Genomic DNA, 15,501 nt, shown 5'->3' with positions numbered 1-15,501 from the left:
ACTCCCCGGCATGTGGAATCTTCCCGGACCGGGGCACGAACCCGTGTCCCCTGCATCGGCAGGCGGACTCTCAACCACTGCACCACCAGGGAAGCCCTTTTTTTTTTCTTTTTAATAGCATTAAAAAAATATCCCACATTAACATTTTGAGTAAAAACAAATAATCTTGGTCTGTGTATATGCGGTGTGCCCACAACGAACGACTCAATTTCACACTCAGGAAGATGGTATGTATTCTCCCAAATAGACAACTCTCAAACATTTCTTGTTTCTGGCAGTTACAAGAGAGATTTCTTACAGAACACTCTGATTCTATGATGTAGTATGAGAGGGTTCAGCCATAGAAATACCTTGTTTTAGACACATTTTTCTATAAATTTCAGTAGTGATGAGAAAGATCCTCTCCTTTCTGCTCAAGAAAAGAAAGTAAATTACTTTATGTATTGTTCTTTGGCTTTTGATATGCTATGTGACACTTCAGCAAATCCTGCACACAATGATTTCTATCATTTCTGCACATGTGGCAGTTAAAAGTGCTCATTTGCATAAGTTACAACCATATACATAAGTAAAAGCGTTGTTTTTGACAGTAGATCTGATTTTGGGGATACATATGAATTTCTAAAGTTCTAATGAATTTCAGCGTTGACGTTACAGCATAGAAATAAAACATTTCTTGCAATCATTCCAGGCATACCAGATGGTGAAAAGTGTTACAATAATTCAATAGAAGGTAAAGCAAACTTACCCGAATCATCATGACTGAACATCTAATATCATGAATTGTATCATAGATCTTTTTTGAGATGTCCACAAACTGATCATCATCAAACACATCCAAAGAGTTTTTACTTAAGGCTTCCAAGGCAACATTCACTTGTGTTACAAATTCCGGAATTACTGTTAAAATGAATAAGAAAGAGAAAATTGTCCTATTTGTATTTTCAGATTTCTGGAGTTTCCGGGAAATGGGGAATCATATTTTTAAACAAATACTTGATTAATAATATTTCAATTATTTTTTAAATGTAGGGAGACAAAACATTCTGGCAGGATAATCTTGAATCTCTGAAATACAAAGGTAACCAAAGACAAGAAAGGCATCGTTATGGAAATGTTTTAAAAGATTATCTTTCTCCTTTATAGCATTTTTGTTTTGACCAAGGTTGGAAACATATAATTATTTTTCATCCGATCCAGTGTAAGCTCAAAGAAATGACAAAAAAGAATTGGTGTGAATAATAGTTGAAATTGTAAACATAAAAATATTTAAAGAAAAGAAACATTTGAGTTGCTAAATAGAAGAAAATTAACTAAAGACACTAATTCTATCTCATAGAAATAATAAAACTACTGTAAACTTTCTATTGATAAAATATTTCCTCCTCACCAAAAATATTAATGCGAAGAAACTGGTGATCTTATATGCAAAATGTTTCTATGTAAAATAACACAACATTGAATGAGTTTAGGGATATATCAATCAGTAAGGCCAATTCATAGAATGCCCTTTTCTTTTATTAAGATTTCAAAATAGTCTCAATTAAAAACATTTTTCTGACTTTACTTTTAAGGTTAATGATAACAACATTCATTAACTCTTCAGTAGATTCAAGGCAGTTTTCTAAGTGTTTGCTGTGATTTAAATCTTAAAACAACCCCAGTATTAACCTGGGGTTCATACCTAGTTGAATGACAAAGACACAGAGAAATCAAGAATCTTTCACAGAGTCATTCTGCTAATATGACTTTTAACTACTATACCATATCATATTGAATAAGTTTCTTCCCCATGTGAATATGCAGGATAAAAGCAATTGATTTTTAGAGCAATGATTCCAAACCTGGAAGATATAGTACTTTATCTAACACAAACATATTAATAAATATTATTTTTTCCTCCACCCAAATCTCTATCTGCATGTATGGCACACCATGTCTTGCAATCCTACCTGCCATGTTCTTGATATGGGGAAATGTTGGCAATATACATAGGTACCCATATTTTATCTAGTCTCATCTTTCCTCCACCTACTAAAATGTATCACCTATACCCTAATTCTTAGCTACTATACCCACCAGGATTATCCACTGTGCTTTTCTCCTCTGTCCATTCTCCAGGTGTACCATCCAATAAAAAGGGGCACCTGGCCACATAGGGCCACATATGACTAGGACACATTAAATTCATTAAAATTTAATTTAATTTGAAATTGAGTTCCTCAATCACATTTACCACATTTCAAGTGCTCAGTATACACCTATGGCTATTGAATTCTGTTTTGAGACTGTCAAGATGGAATGTTTCTATCATACCAAAACTTCTACCGGATAATATTATTCAGTAGTGAGATTTCATGAAATCATTGTCTCACTTTCAGTGAACAGAATAACAAAGGCAAGGAGAAAGCTAACTCACACCCCTTTGCGTAGGAGAAACACTCCTGAACCACAATTCCCACTAATTTAGGTGTGACTCCCAAAGTGTATCTCTAATCTAACCTTTTCCCTGAATGCCAGAGCTATAAATCCAAAATGGTCCACTGCAAAATTCTACCTAAATCTTTCGTAACACCTCAAATCCATCCTATCTAAACCTAAACACATTCTTTTCTACCTGGAAAGCCTAATTTTCTTGTAATATTTTCTATCTTGACGCCCAGTCATCAAGGAAAAAAACTCAGGTGTTTTCTTTTACCTCCTACTCTTTTTTAACCTCTATATCCAAATGTCCTCTAAGTGAAATCTCCTCTACCATATAAGTACATTTTAAATCCATTGCCAGTGCAGCCCCACTGCCTCTAGCCATCATTATCTCCTGCTTGAGCCCTCACTATAGTCCTCCTGCCTAAGATCTTCTCATCCTTCACACTCATCGTAAGTATAATCTCATTGACAAAGCCAACTCTTAGCAGTGAGTACAACAGTGTCTGTCACAAAACAGATTCTCAATAAGTTGTTTTATTAGTGAGTCACATCCCTACACTGTTCAAAAATGTTCACTAGTTCCTTGAAACTTTTTCCTGTTTGTATCCCAAGTGTCTAGCCTGGCACATAGTAGATACGTAATTGAATTAAGTAATCGAATGAGTTAATGAATGAATAAATATAAAAACCCCACAAAAATGTAGGTACAAATTTAACATGTTAAGCTTGCATTTCAATGTAATTTAGGTTTTGTTCATACTAGGGAATCTCCAAAAATATACTTATGTGGGCTTATAAGAATATTCGACATATTTAATGAGTTAATCTTTACTTTTTATAGTGTTGAGAAAGGAGGAAACTCTTACAGAAAAGTGTCCAGTTATTTCACATTTCCTTCAGGTTCTTGGGGTGAACAGCAAACCCCCCAACAAAACTTCTACTCCAAAGAACACGGCAGAGAGTCTCCTGATCACTTTGACATCCTCTATTAACCCTAAAGACATAGATAAATACAAAGAGATGTGGTTTCAAAACTTCTGGTGGGGCTTCCCTGGTGGCTCAGTGGTTGAGAGTCCGCCTGCCGATGCAGGGCACGTGGGTTCGTGCCCTGGTCTGGGAAGATCCCACATGCCGCAGAGAGGCTGGGCCCGTGAGCCATGGCCACTGAGCCTGTGCTTCCGGAGCCTGTGCTACGCAACGGGAGAGGCCACAGCAGTGAGAGGCCCGCATACTGCAAAAAAAAAAAAAAACCTTCTGGTGGTCTACCACTGACAAAACTCTTTTCATAGTCTTCCCCACTAAAAAAAGGTTTTTCTCATTCACCAAACACCAAAGTGTTCCATACAGTAATAATTTAACTCTATCTACATCTTCAGTTTGTTACTAACTGCCTCTACAATTTGAAACTGCTCCTATCATCTTCCTATGTAAATCTTGGCCAAAAAAAGAGACAAGCATCAAATCATGTAAAGGTCTAGTTTTCACTGCCATGTGAGATAATGTGAGAAAGATTTGGTGTATTTTAAGGAAAATACATCATAGCCTCTTCATTATTGCAACATGATTTCAATTTAACTCCCTTAGGGGCCTCTTACTAATAAACTAATATTAGTTCCAATTAAAATAAAATCTTTGAGAAGCCAATGTTTAATTTCTGAAGTACAGATGGAAACTACTACTTTTTTCACTCTAACAGCATAAATGAACTATTCAAAGCCGACATGTAATACATTTCTCATTTCATTAGCTTAAACATCAGCTGTGGGTGTGTTTTATTCATACTATGGACATATGGTTGCTTGGATTAGAGTGGGCGTGAAATTTTTTAATGCTTTCAAGAAAATACAAAGTGAGTATAATTAAGTAGCCAGTTAGTGGTAATTTAGAAGGAAAAACAAATTGACAAAGCTATCTCAAATCCATAATCTACCTACATTTCAAGAAAACAAGGTTTACACACAGTATACCATCCATCATGTTATACAATCATTGATCAGAGAGGGGGACACCTTAAACAAATTCACTCTAATCATCTGACATCCCAGGTAGGATCAACTGTTCTGAACTCTGGAGTGCAGATTTATTAAACACAAGTGGCCTTGGGGTCAATACCTTGTCAACTTCAAAGTATCTTGTGTATTTTATACTGCCAAATTCTAAGCCAGTCCTGAACTCGTTAGAAGTCTGTACTTTCTCTACCAACCTTATTCAGAATATGCAGAATAATAATACCCATTGAGTGCTTACTCATCTGGGCACTGTGCTAAGCATTTTGTATGCATTGTCTCATTTAATCCCCACAGCAGCCCTGTGAGGCAGAACTATCATTATCCTGATTTCACTGATGAGGAAACTGAGGTCAAACAGCTAATAAGTGGCAGGCTGGTAACTGAGACTCCAGAGCTTGCTCTCCGAGCCCCAAAGCTGCACTGCCTCCTTTTTTTTTTGCGGTACGCGGGCCTCTCACTGCTGTGGCCTCTCCCGTTGCGGAGCACAGGCTCCGGACGCCCAGGCTCAGCGGCCATGGCTCACGGGCCCAGCCGCTCCGCGGCATGTGGGATCCTCCCGGACCGGGGCACGAACCCGTGTCCCCTGCGTCGGCAGGCGGACTCTCAACCACCGCGCCACCAGGGAAGCCCCACTGCCTCCTTTTGATAAGTAAAATACTTTGGGCTTCTTAATTTCAGTGCTCCTGGGGCACTGAAATTAATGTTAATTAACATTAATGTTAATGTCAATTAATTTCTAAATTAATGTTAATTTTCTGGCAATAGAGCCAACCTCTCCCAGGCCTTGAGTCTCGCTCTGGTACTAACTCAGGAATATTTTATCCCTTCTCATTTCTTGCTAGGTTTATTAAGTGCTTTTGAAAGTAGGTAAGGGTACATAATTATTGGATTAAGTAGGTCAGAAAAAAATCCAGACTCATTATAGGTAATCATCTCCAATGATGTCACTGAATTATGTTTCTATCATTAATAAAATGCAGATTAAAATATTTCTAATCATACTATTATCTTTGAAAATTACCAATGATAGAGGTATTTGGCTTTGAAAATTCACATAATGCTAAGTCACCATTTCTTTACATGATGCTAAGTGGGAAGAACTTACAGCAGAAAGTGCAATTAAGCATATGCATGACTTCTATAAATGCCACATACTCTTCATTTTTTAGATTGATTGAACAAACATTGATTATCAAGATTCATACCTTTTTTTTTTAAGGAAGCCAAGAGTATGTATCAGTACTGTGTTTGGTCCCTCACAGATTACATATCATAAAAGTCAATAACTGGTGAGAATTTTTCCTTTTTTCAAATGAGAGAATCAAGGATCGGAGTGAGTGCTTTATGACACATCACACAGTTAACAAGAGTCATACTGGCCTCACTGTTCTGCTCCACCCCTACCTTTCAAACATCTGGAATAGCTCAAAAAAAAAAACCCTAAGAAATAACAGAGAGAGAAGACTTTGTTGTCATGGCTTCATGATACTATACTGATACTTTCTTCCCCCTTTGGCAGAGATGTTTTTTCTATATATGAAATTCTGGATCATTTAATTAGCCTGAGTGTCCAGCTTTGGGTATCTCCAGTGCCTTAGGGACTTAGCGATTTTCCCTAAAGCTTAATCTTGATGTTTCTCAATAATACATTAATATTAATAAATAATATTAATTTATTTAAATGTTTTAGAAATTAGTCATGACTACTTAATATAAAATTTAGCTCTTTCACAATTTTCCTCCTAACATTTTCAAATTTGTTAACACCACAATAATTGGTTAAATGAATGTAACTATTTAAGTATTTAAAGTTGGACCTGGACCAAGTAACGGTCTATGATGACCTCTGCTCATTATGTAACACACTATTTTAATGGAGTTATTAACAAGTTGCTTCTGAAAAAAAAAATTTTGTTAGCTGTTTTTGTATTTCTTAGTATGAATTCTCACATATTTAAACTATCAATGCAATTTCCTATACTATCAAACCTCTCAAAATTCATCAATTTAAATTTTTACCAGGTGTAAGAGCCAGCACTCAACATGGCCTCTGATGACCCCAGCCTCCAGGTATTCACGTCTTAGTACACCCCTTCCCCACATTGTGCCAGACCTGTGTGCCAAACAGAACGTACTATAAATGATGGGATGTTGCTTCTTAGGCTATTTAAAAAAGACTTCAAGAATTCCATCTTGGTCATTCTCTCTCATGTACTGCTTGCTCTGAAGAACTTCAGATGTTATGCTGTGAACAGCGTAATTGAGATGTCCACATGGCAAGGAACTGAGGCTGCTAGCTAACAGCCAGCAAGGATATGAGGCCTTGGACCAGCAGCCATGAGCTTAGAGGTGGATCCTCTAGTTTCACTCAAGCCTTCAAAATAACTGCAGCTTCAGATGACATCTTGACTGCAATGTCATGAGACTGAGGCAGAATCACACAGCTAAGCCGCTCCTGGATTCCTGAGTCTCAGAAAATGTGAAAGATAATAAATGTTTGCTGTTTTAAGCTACTAAATTTTGAAGTAATTTGTTTTACAATGGATATATACCACACTAAGAGACTGGAAAGGTCTAAGAGAATACATTAGTTTTGCCTGTTTCAGTTCATTCAAATGGAATCATACTGTATATATTCTTTTTTTTGTTTTTAACATCTTTATTGGAGTATGATTGCTTTACAATGGTGTGTTAGTTTCTGCTGTATAACAAAGTGAATCAGTTATACATATGTTCCCATATCTCTTCCCTCTTGTGTCTCCCTCCCTCCCACCCCTCTAGGTGGTCACAAAGCACCGAGCTGATCTCCCTGTGCTATGCGGCTGCTTCCCACTAGCTATCTATTTTACGTTTGGTAGTGTATATATGTCCATGCCACTCTCTCACTTTGTCACAGCTTACCCTTCCCCCTCCCCATATTCTCAAGGCCATTCTCTGGTAGGTCTGTGTCTTTATTCCTGTCCTGCCCCTAGGTTGTTCATTACCATTTTTTCCCCTTAGATTCCATATATATGTGTTAACATACGGTATTTGTTTTTCTGTTTCTGACTTACTTCACTCAGTATGACAGACTCTAGGTCCATCCACCTCACTACAAATAACTCAATTTCGTTTCTTTTTATGGCTGAGTAATATTCCATTGTGTATATGTGCCACATCTTCTTTACCGATTCATCTGTTGATGGACACTTAGGTTGCTTCCATGTCCTGGTTGTTTTAAATAGAGCTGCAATGAACACTGTGGTACATGACTCTTTTTGAATTATGGTTTTCTCAGGGTATATGCCCAGTAGTGGGATTGCTGGGTTGTATGGTAGTTCTAGTTTTAGTATATATTCTTTTCTATCAAGTTTCACTCAACATTAAACTTATGTGATTTGACTCATATTGCTGAATGTAGGTTTAGATTTCTCATTCTTATCACTGTATAGTATTCCAGTGTATAATTATACCACAATTTATTTATCCATTCTATAGTTAATGGGCATTTGGATAATTTCCAGTTTGGGACTACTATACATAGTGATGCTATGAAATATTGTGCACTTTTTGGTGCTAGGAATATATGCACATATTTTCAGGGAATTTACATACATATTTTCAGGGACTATACCTATCAGTGGAATTTCTGAATCACAGAATATACTTTTGTACCATGTTAATAGACACTGACAGTTTCCAAAGTGGTTGGAACACATTTTACTCGTATCAGCAGTGCCTGAGAGTTCTAGCTGGTGTACATCCTCACTAACACTTGGCATATTCCAGCTTTTACATTATAGCCTTTCTGGAGGGTATATTTCCCTCTTCCTTTTTAATATATTGATCAGGTGTGTGTGTGTGTGTGTGTGTGTGTGTGTGTGTGTGTGTGTGTGTGTGTGTGTGTGTGTGTGTTCTACTGGGTAAGCCTCCGGATTACTTTCATTGTTTATCTACTCTCTTGTTGTTCTTGAGTTTTAACAGTTTAAATTTTCCTCCTTTAGAATCACCTACCATCTTATCTATTGCTTAAGCTCATTCTTTAACCTCTTCAGTTTCTACTATCAAGAAAAGCACAGGACTTCCCTGGTGGCACAGCAGTTAAGAATCCACCTGCCAATGCAAGGGTCATGGGTTCGGGCCCTGGTCCGGGAAGATCTCACATGCCGCGGAGCAACTGGGCCCGGGCACCACAACTGCTGAGCCTGCGCTCTAGAACCTGCGAGCCACGACAGCTGAAGCCCGCAAGCCTAGAGCCCGTTCTCTGCAACAAAGAGAAGACACCGCAATGAGAAGCCCGCGCACCACAACGAAGAGTAGTCCCAGCTCGTTGCAACTAGAGAAAGCCTATGCACAGCAATGAAGACCCAACACAACGAAAACAAATAAATAAATTAATTTAAAAAAAGAAAAGAAAAGCACACACAGGAAAAGAGTGAAAGAAAAATAAAGAAGTAAAGGAACTCCATGATCTGTATCTCTAGCTAAATACAGATCAATGTGCAGGGGATCACACACTGATGACCATAGGAACATGGGCCATAGGAAGAGGTAAATGTAAACATTAATAAACAGAAACCTCATGTTAAATGGATTTGGGAAGACAGAAGGGGCAGCTCTCACACCCTACCTCTTGTTATCAATTGCAGACCCAACAGGAAGAGACATACCTTTGCATCTCTGAAAGGAAGAAAGTTCCTATTTTGCTACCCAGCAGGATGAAGGAAGAACTTCTCCTTGACTGGCAATAGCCCAACCAATGAGAGACTGTCTCAACTCTGCCAGTGAAAAGCCCTACACTTCAAACTCCCAGTTGCTTCCAATGGACATTTTGTTTGTAACAGCCCCGCCCACTCTTCCTTCTCCATAAAAGAATGTTCCTCTCCTTTGTTTTCCAGATCTGCCTATAGTTTGCCACAGATTCCATGTCCTGAGTTGCAGTTCTTTGCTGTTCCTGAATAAACCCATTTTGCTGGTAAATTAACTGACGGTTTTAATTTTTTAAGTCAATAGAAATGTCTAGGGGGGAAATATCTTTAAAGATGCTGAGGTGTACAAACAGATTGGGAAGGCTTCCAGTAGGAGAAACATATCTTTATTTGACATATCTTTGTGGTGTTGAGGTTGTCCTTCACATGTTGCTGGGGATTTCTTGGGTGAGAAGAAAAGAGTTGATCTCAGCTCCCCAGACTCCAACTCTCTGTGTCCAGCTGTCTATGATTATATGCCTGAGAACAGCCCTTTTCCTAACCCTGTCTACCTGGTAACTTTCTACCCACAATTCATATTTATCTTCATAGATATCAGTTCTTTGTGAAACTTTCCCTGATCACCAGCCCACCCATGCTTCTAACCGTGTTAGGCAATCTTGTCTCTTGGACTTGATGACACTAAAGACATACATTTGCTAAAGATCCTATGTCTCTAACTGCATGTGTTTTGCTGTACTCAGCCACTTCCAAAATCCTGACAGAGAGCTCAGAAACTCTGTCAAGCCACCTTAGTTTCCTCAGGAAAGGGGTAGGTATCAGAGTCAGAATTCAGCACCAGGTATTCAGACTCACAGCCTGTACCCATTACCACTACATTCTACTGCTGGATGCAAGGATAACCACACTGAGACATATCCTCAAACATTAGAGAACACTGAGGGTAAAGAGAAGAACTAAATCTTCAAGAGAGAAAGGGTCATCTATGAAGTATTTAAATCAGATTGGTATTAGGCTTTTCATGAGCAACACCAGATACAAAAAGGAAAAATATGAAGCAACGCATTCAAGTATTAAGTAGAAATTATTTCAGAAATGAGATCCAATACTCAGCCAGTTAATTAAGTGAACAGTGGGATAAAGATTTTTTCAGGCATGCACGTACACAGAATATTTAATCTCCATGAACTCTTCATTAGGGAGATACTTGTCAATAATTCTCAAAACAAAAAGTGGGTCAAAGGAGCAAGATATGGGGCTGAGGAAATAGTGGAGTCGGAATACCAGTCAGAAATACCTGCGGGTATTTCTGTGTGTTGTACGTGGAAACAAGGAGTAAACGTGTAGATATTTTTGAGAGCCAGGGTTCTCACTATGGAATAAGAGAGGTACTACAATGGAATGTGATAAGACAAAGAACCCTATGGGATGGGATTGCACTGGAGGTGTCAGTACGAACTTATGATTGCATACGTAGCAATATATTACCTTTTGTGTAAGAGTGAAGAGGAAATAAAAAAGCACATCCTTAATCAGCTTATTTTCACAAATATTAAAAAAAGACTCACATGAAAGATAAAGGAATAAGGAAACTTGTTATTTACAAGGGATGCTAAGAATTGGGTAGAAGAAATATGAGAAGATAGATCAGCAGCTGAGTATATTTTCTGTATTTTTAACTCTTGTAAGCGTGTTAACATTATACAATTTTAAAAATATAAAATTGACAACAAGCATATGGGCAGGGGAAGGAAACCTAAAACCAAATGTGAGTAGCAACAAATGAACAAATGAATTTGTTTTGAGGTGTGTATCATCGAGGTACGTATCATCAGGTTGCTTACACTTGACTACTTTCTAAAGTCGTGCTGCCCAATCCGCTAGCTGCTAGAAATAGCCTGCTATTTAACTAAATTTACATTAAATTGATACAAATTAAAGACAATTAAAAATGCACTTCCTCAGTCACTCTAGCTCACCACATATGGCTATCATTTTAGACAGTATAGATATAGCTCAGTTCTATCCTTGCAAAATATTCTGTTAGCACTGTTCCAAATATTGCAATCAAGTATTTGTTGAGCACCTGTCCTCTGTAGGACACTGGTTTAGATTCTGGAAGAGTGAATATCAGCTGTGTAGTTTTTCTATGTATACTTCACAAATACAAGTTATAAACCTTTGGAAAAAACCCTCTTTGGCACCTAGAAATGTCCTGGGCCGTTGCAAAATTGTGTCAGGTTCTATTTACTGATACCATTCTTAGCTTTTTTGGTCAATATATATTCACCTTTGTATAAATATAGATGACTACCTAAACAAGAAAATGTATGTTTTGTTTGTGCTTTGAGAAACTACAGGTATCTTTGCTTACTGTGTGAATCCCATGAGGGCTATGGAATTTCACATCTGCTGAAATTATACTAGTTGAAATATATGTTAAAAATGTTCTGAAATTTCAGTGCCAACTTGTTATTTTTACTTTGACAGAATTGTCATTATTTTTAGTGAGTTATAATATTACAGTGAAAGAGTAGAGACTCAATCTCATTGACAGTAGTGATTTTACTTTCCCTTTAGTCATTCAATATCACAAGGTTTGTAAGGGCTTCCTATGTACAAGTGTACAATATTAAGATTTTTAAAGAACAAATTCATTTTTCTTGTATCTGATATTCGTTTATCTTGAACCTTCTTGCTATTATAATCAATATATAAAAAATTTCAGGGAGCCCAGATTAATATGATTTAAATATATATGCACGTATGATTCATTCAACAGATGTTTTTCTAGAAAGTCGAATAAAAATTGATTGTGAACTTCTTGAGTGAGAGAGCCTGTTGTATTGAATTACTCCTTTTACTAATATTTCTTGATCAAATGAAGAAAAGTCATATTTTAAATGCAGCAGGGAAGCTTCTATTTAAGGCAACTGAAATTACTTATTTTATAAATATTTATCCCTTAAGCTCTTTTTTTGTAATGCTGGATTTATGTACATTGGTTACAAACATTATTATAAACAAGTTTACTGAAGTAAATCAAGATTTATAACTCTGCTAAAATTTCTTTAAACAGTTACAGAAATCCAGAAACCTCTGCATCAATGTAAGCTAGGACTGTGGAAGGTTAGTCAATTTTTTTTTTTAAGGGAGCTAAAGTTCTGTAAAATGAAGAAACTGGTCTATTTCTAGCATAGACTCTCTGGATCCATAGGTCTATTCATAATCACACATGCACTGTGCTCACTTTTTCTAGCTACATTTGGTTACAAGCAGAAAGACATTAGAAAAAGATAAATGAATGGACAGGAGGATAGCAGATGTATGGACAGATGAATGGGTAGTAAAGTAAAGTATGGGTTGTTGGAAGAAAAGATAGGTGTATAGAATCATGGGGGTAAGAATTTGTGAGTGGATGGAAGGAGAGATTAATCTTTATAACTTTCCTATTTCCAAAAGAGAAAAAAATTCAAAGAAGCTCAAAAAAGAGGCAAGGGTACAGTAAGCTTTTAAAACTTAAAACAAGGCCAAAATAACCAACAGCCACATAACGAAAGTTAGGGAAGACAAGTGTAATTACATAAAAACTTCTAGAGTTAAGGTACAGCAATTAATTATAAAACTGATCTGTTGCATTCCAGGCAAAAGTGAAGCAATGTACTACATGGTTCATATTATTTACTAAAATGGGGCTTGGCACTTTAAAGTTTTCACTGGGAATGACTTAAAAAGATTTTCCTCTTCAACACTATATGCTAAGGGGAGTGAATGTACCACTTATGTATTTATATTTCTCATTATTAAAAAACATAACAAAAAGAGTCTTCACAAATAGTGTTATAAAAGATGTAAAGGCATTCTTCAAAAGAATATTTATTTTATACAACATTATCATCTGCTTCTTCAAAAAGTTGAAGTCCTAGAATTTTTGGTTGGCACCTTTTTGGATTTCTGATATGATATGATACAAAAATAGGACTTGGAAAATTTTGATTCTAGGCAGAAATTTAATGGATAAATGAATGAATAATCTCAGCATGGCTCTGACAGGAGTGAATCATACATTATTTGAAATTGATGTCAAGAGTGAATTAATTCTTGAAGGATGGGCATTCAGGGTTATCAGAAAAAAGAACTTCCATTTGTTTTAGATACTAAGTGCTGACAGGGTAAATTGATATTTTCCTGTGAAAATGTAAGTAACTTGTATTCTTGGTGCAGAAAGTCTCAGATCTGGATTCCAAACATGATAAGCTACCTGAAAGTGACCACCACAATACCTCATGCATAATACGGTTCCAGAATAATAGCGGACCAACATTTATTGATTACTTACTAAGTACCAATAATCTTGCTCGTGTTTTACCTATGTTGAAATCAGTAAAGCGTGATGGTGACATGTCTAGACTTGCAGTCAAACTTTCTAGTAGGGGGCACTTTCTTCTTTGCACTTTATTCACATTGTACTCTCTGCAGTTGTGCAAAGCTGTAGCTCTGAGCAAATGGTATTAATATATTCTTTCCTCAGTAAACTTTATCGTGACACAGAGGTTTTTGAACTTGGCCCTGAAACAGAATCACCTGGAGAGCCCATTAAAACACAGAGGGCTGAGCCCTACCCACAGAGCTCCTGATAAAAAAGTCTGATATGGAGCAGAAGAATTTGAATTCGAACAAGTTCCCAAGTGATATAATGCTACTGGTCCAAGGGATCAAACTTTGAGAATCACATGTAGCAGATAAAGTTGGTTGGCTCCCCAATACTCATTATTAACATCCTTGTTAAAAGAAACATGGATTTGTTCAGCATCCAAACAGCAGAAAGGTGATGTAGCTCTCAGTTTAGAGGTAAATTCTGATTATTACCCAATCATTTCCTTTGGCAGTGATTGGTTTAAAGAGAACCTGACACCCTGTTCTAGCCAATGAGATTTAGGAAGTGTATTGGGGGAAGATTTATGGGAAAGTTATTCATGCTCAAAGAGAAATACTGGAGAGATGGTCCCTCTTCTTTCTCTGGACATTTTCCTATCTGGATGTGACTTCTAAGAACTGCTGTGGTCATCTTACAACAAAGAGAAAGCTGTCATATCGAAATAGCAAAAAAAAAAAAATATGTATCTCTATTAGTGTTAATGAACTGGTGAATTAAACAACACTGGACTTCGTGATATATAGCCTGTAAAAATTTCTGTTACTCATGGTTTGAAGAGATATAACTGATTAAATGTAATATAATTTAATCCTAAAAATAATCCCACTTTAAAGATGAGAAAAGTAAAACTTTGATAGCTGCTCACATTTATAGTTAATAATTAACAGAGCCAACTTTTATACATAGTTCTGCTGACTCCAAAGCCTGTGTTATTTCCACTACTCTTTATACTGATGGACATGTTTTGAGGGGTTTTTTTTGTCTGTTTATTTTAATTGTTCTGCCTATCTCAGTGATTTTTTTTTTTTCTCTAAGCTAAACAGGAATAAAAGATATAATTCAACACAGATGTTTGAGATCACTCTATTCCATATATTTTTAAATTCAAATGTTAGGAGGGAAAAAGAGAAGAAGTTTTAGTATTATATTTAGCAATAAATAGGCAACACAAAATATGCCCCCATTAACACTAAAGGGTTCTCTTTTATACTTGTGTCTTAAATTTAAAAGATGTTTTTATGGTTTGTGATATTAACTCAATAACAAGGACATGTGGTAGGATGACTACCTTTAAAATACTAAGAGAATCTTCAGAAAATAAACATACAAATGAAACCGAAGACATAAAATATCAGGGATTTTGGAACCAAGATCAAACACCAAATCCTAAATGGTCTTTTCTCTTTTTACAATAGAAAATATGTACAGTACATGTTTTCTTTAAAAAGTCTTGAGTTCTCCAAACATACCTAATTAACTCCACTGTATGATTTTATAAAATCTTTATCCTGGGTTGCTTAAGAGCAAAACTATGTATCTCCTACACTTTAACCCAAATTACATTGTTCTTTGTGATAACTGAAATGCTGATTGCTAACTATGCTATTGATAAAGTATTTGAATTAGATGAGATACATCTGTTCTTTCTTGTACATTCCATTTACTACCTATACAAACAGAACTTCCAAACTACTACACTTGGCTCTCATTTCTCTCCCTAGCCTCACATGTGTGGCCTTCAATGTATCTCAAACTACGTAAACTGTAAGTTACCTTTCAATTCAACATGTACAAAAATGAAGTCATCACCTTCTTCTCCCAAATTTGCCATCTTTCTTGTATCTCCCATCTCAGCAAATGTGATTACCATCTACCCAAGGCCCTAAACAAGATGACTGGGAGTCATTCTTGTCTCCCCGCCGTCTACCTCTATCTCCCC

At 36.5% G+C, this 15,501-nt stretch overlaps 1 protein-coding gene across 13 annotated transcripts in view; it reads right to left on the bottom strand.

Annotated features, from left to right (window-relative positions):
- Nucleotides 1–15,501, bottom strand: part of CTNNA3 (catenin alpha 3) — a 1,677,393-nt gene that overhangs the window by 315,775 nt on the left and 1,346,117 nt on the right. For all 13 annotated transcript variants that reach the window (XM_079899786.1, XM_079899790.1, XM_079899787.1 and 10 more), the window contains one exon: nucleotides 749–900. In XM_079899786.1, coding sequence (XP_079755912.1) covers nucleotides 749–900 — 152 coding nt within the window. The remainder of the gene's footprint in view (nucleotides 1–748; nucleotides 901–15,501) is intronic.

This window comes from Stenella coeruleoalba, assembly GCF_951394435.1.
Source record: "Stenella coeruleoalba genome assembly, chromosome: 16".
NCBI classification, from domain to species: Eukaryota; Metazoa; Chordata; class Mammalia; order Artiodactyla; family Delphinidae; genus Stenella; species Stenella coeruleoalba.
Note: the sequence above shows the minus strand (reverse complement) of the source record. Positions and strands in the feature narration are given on the sequence as shown.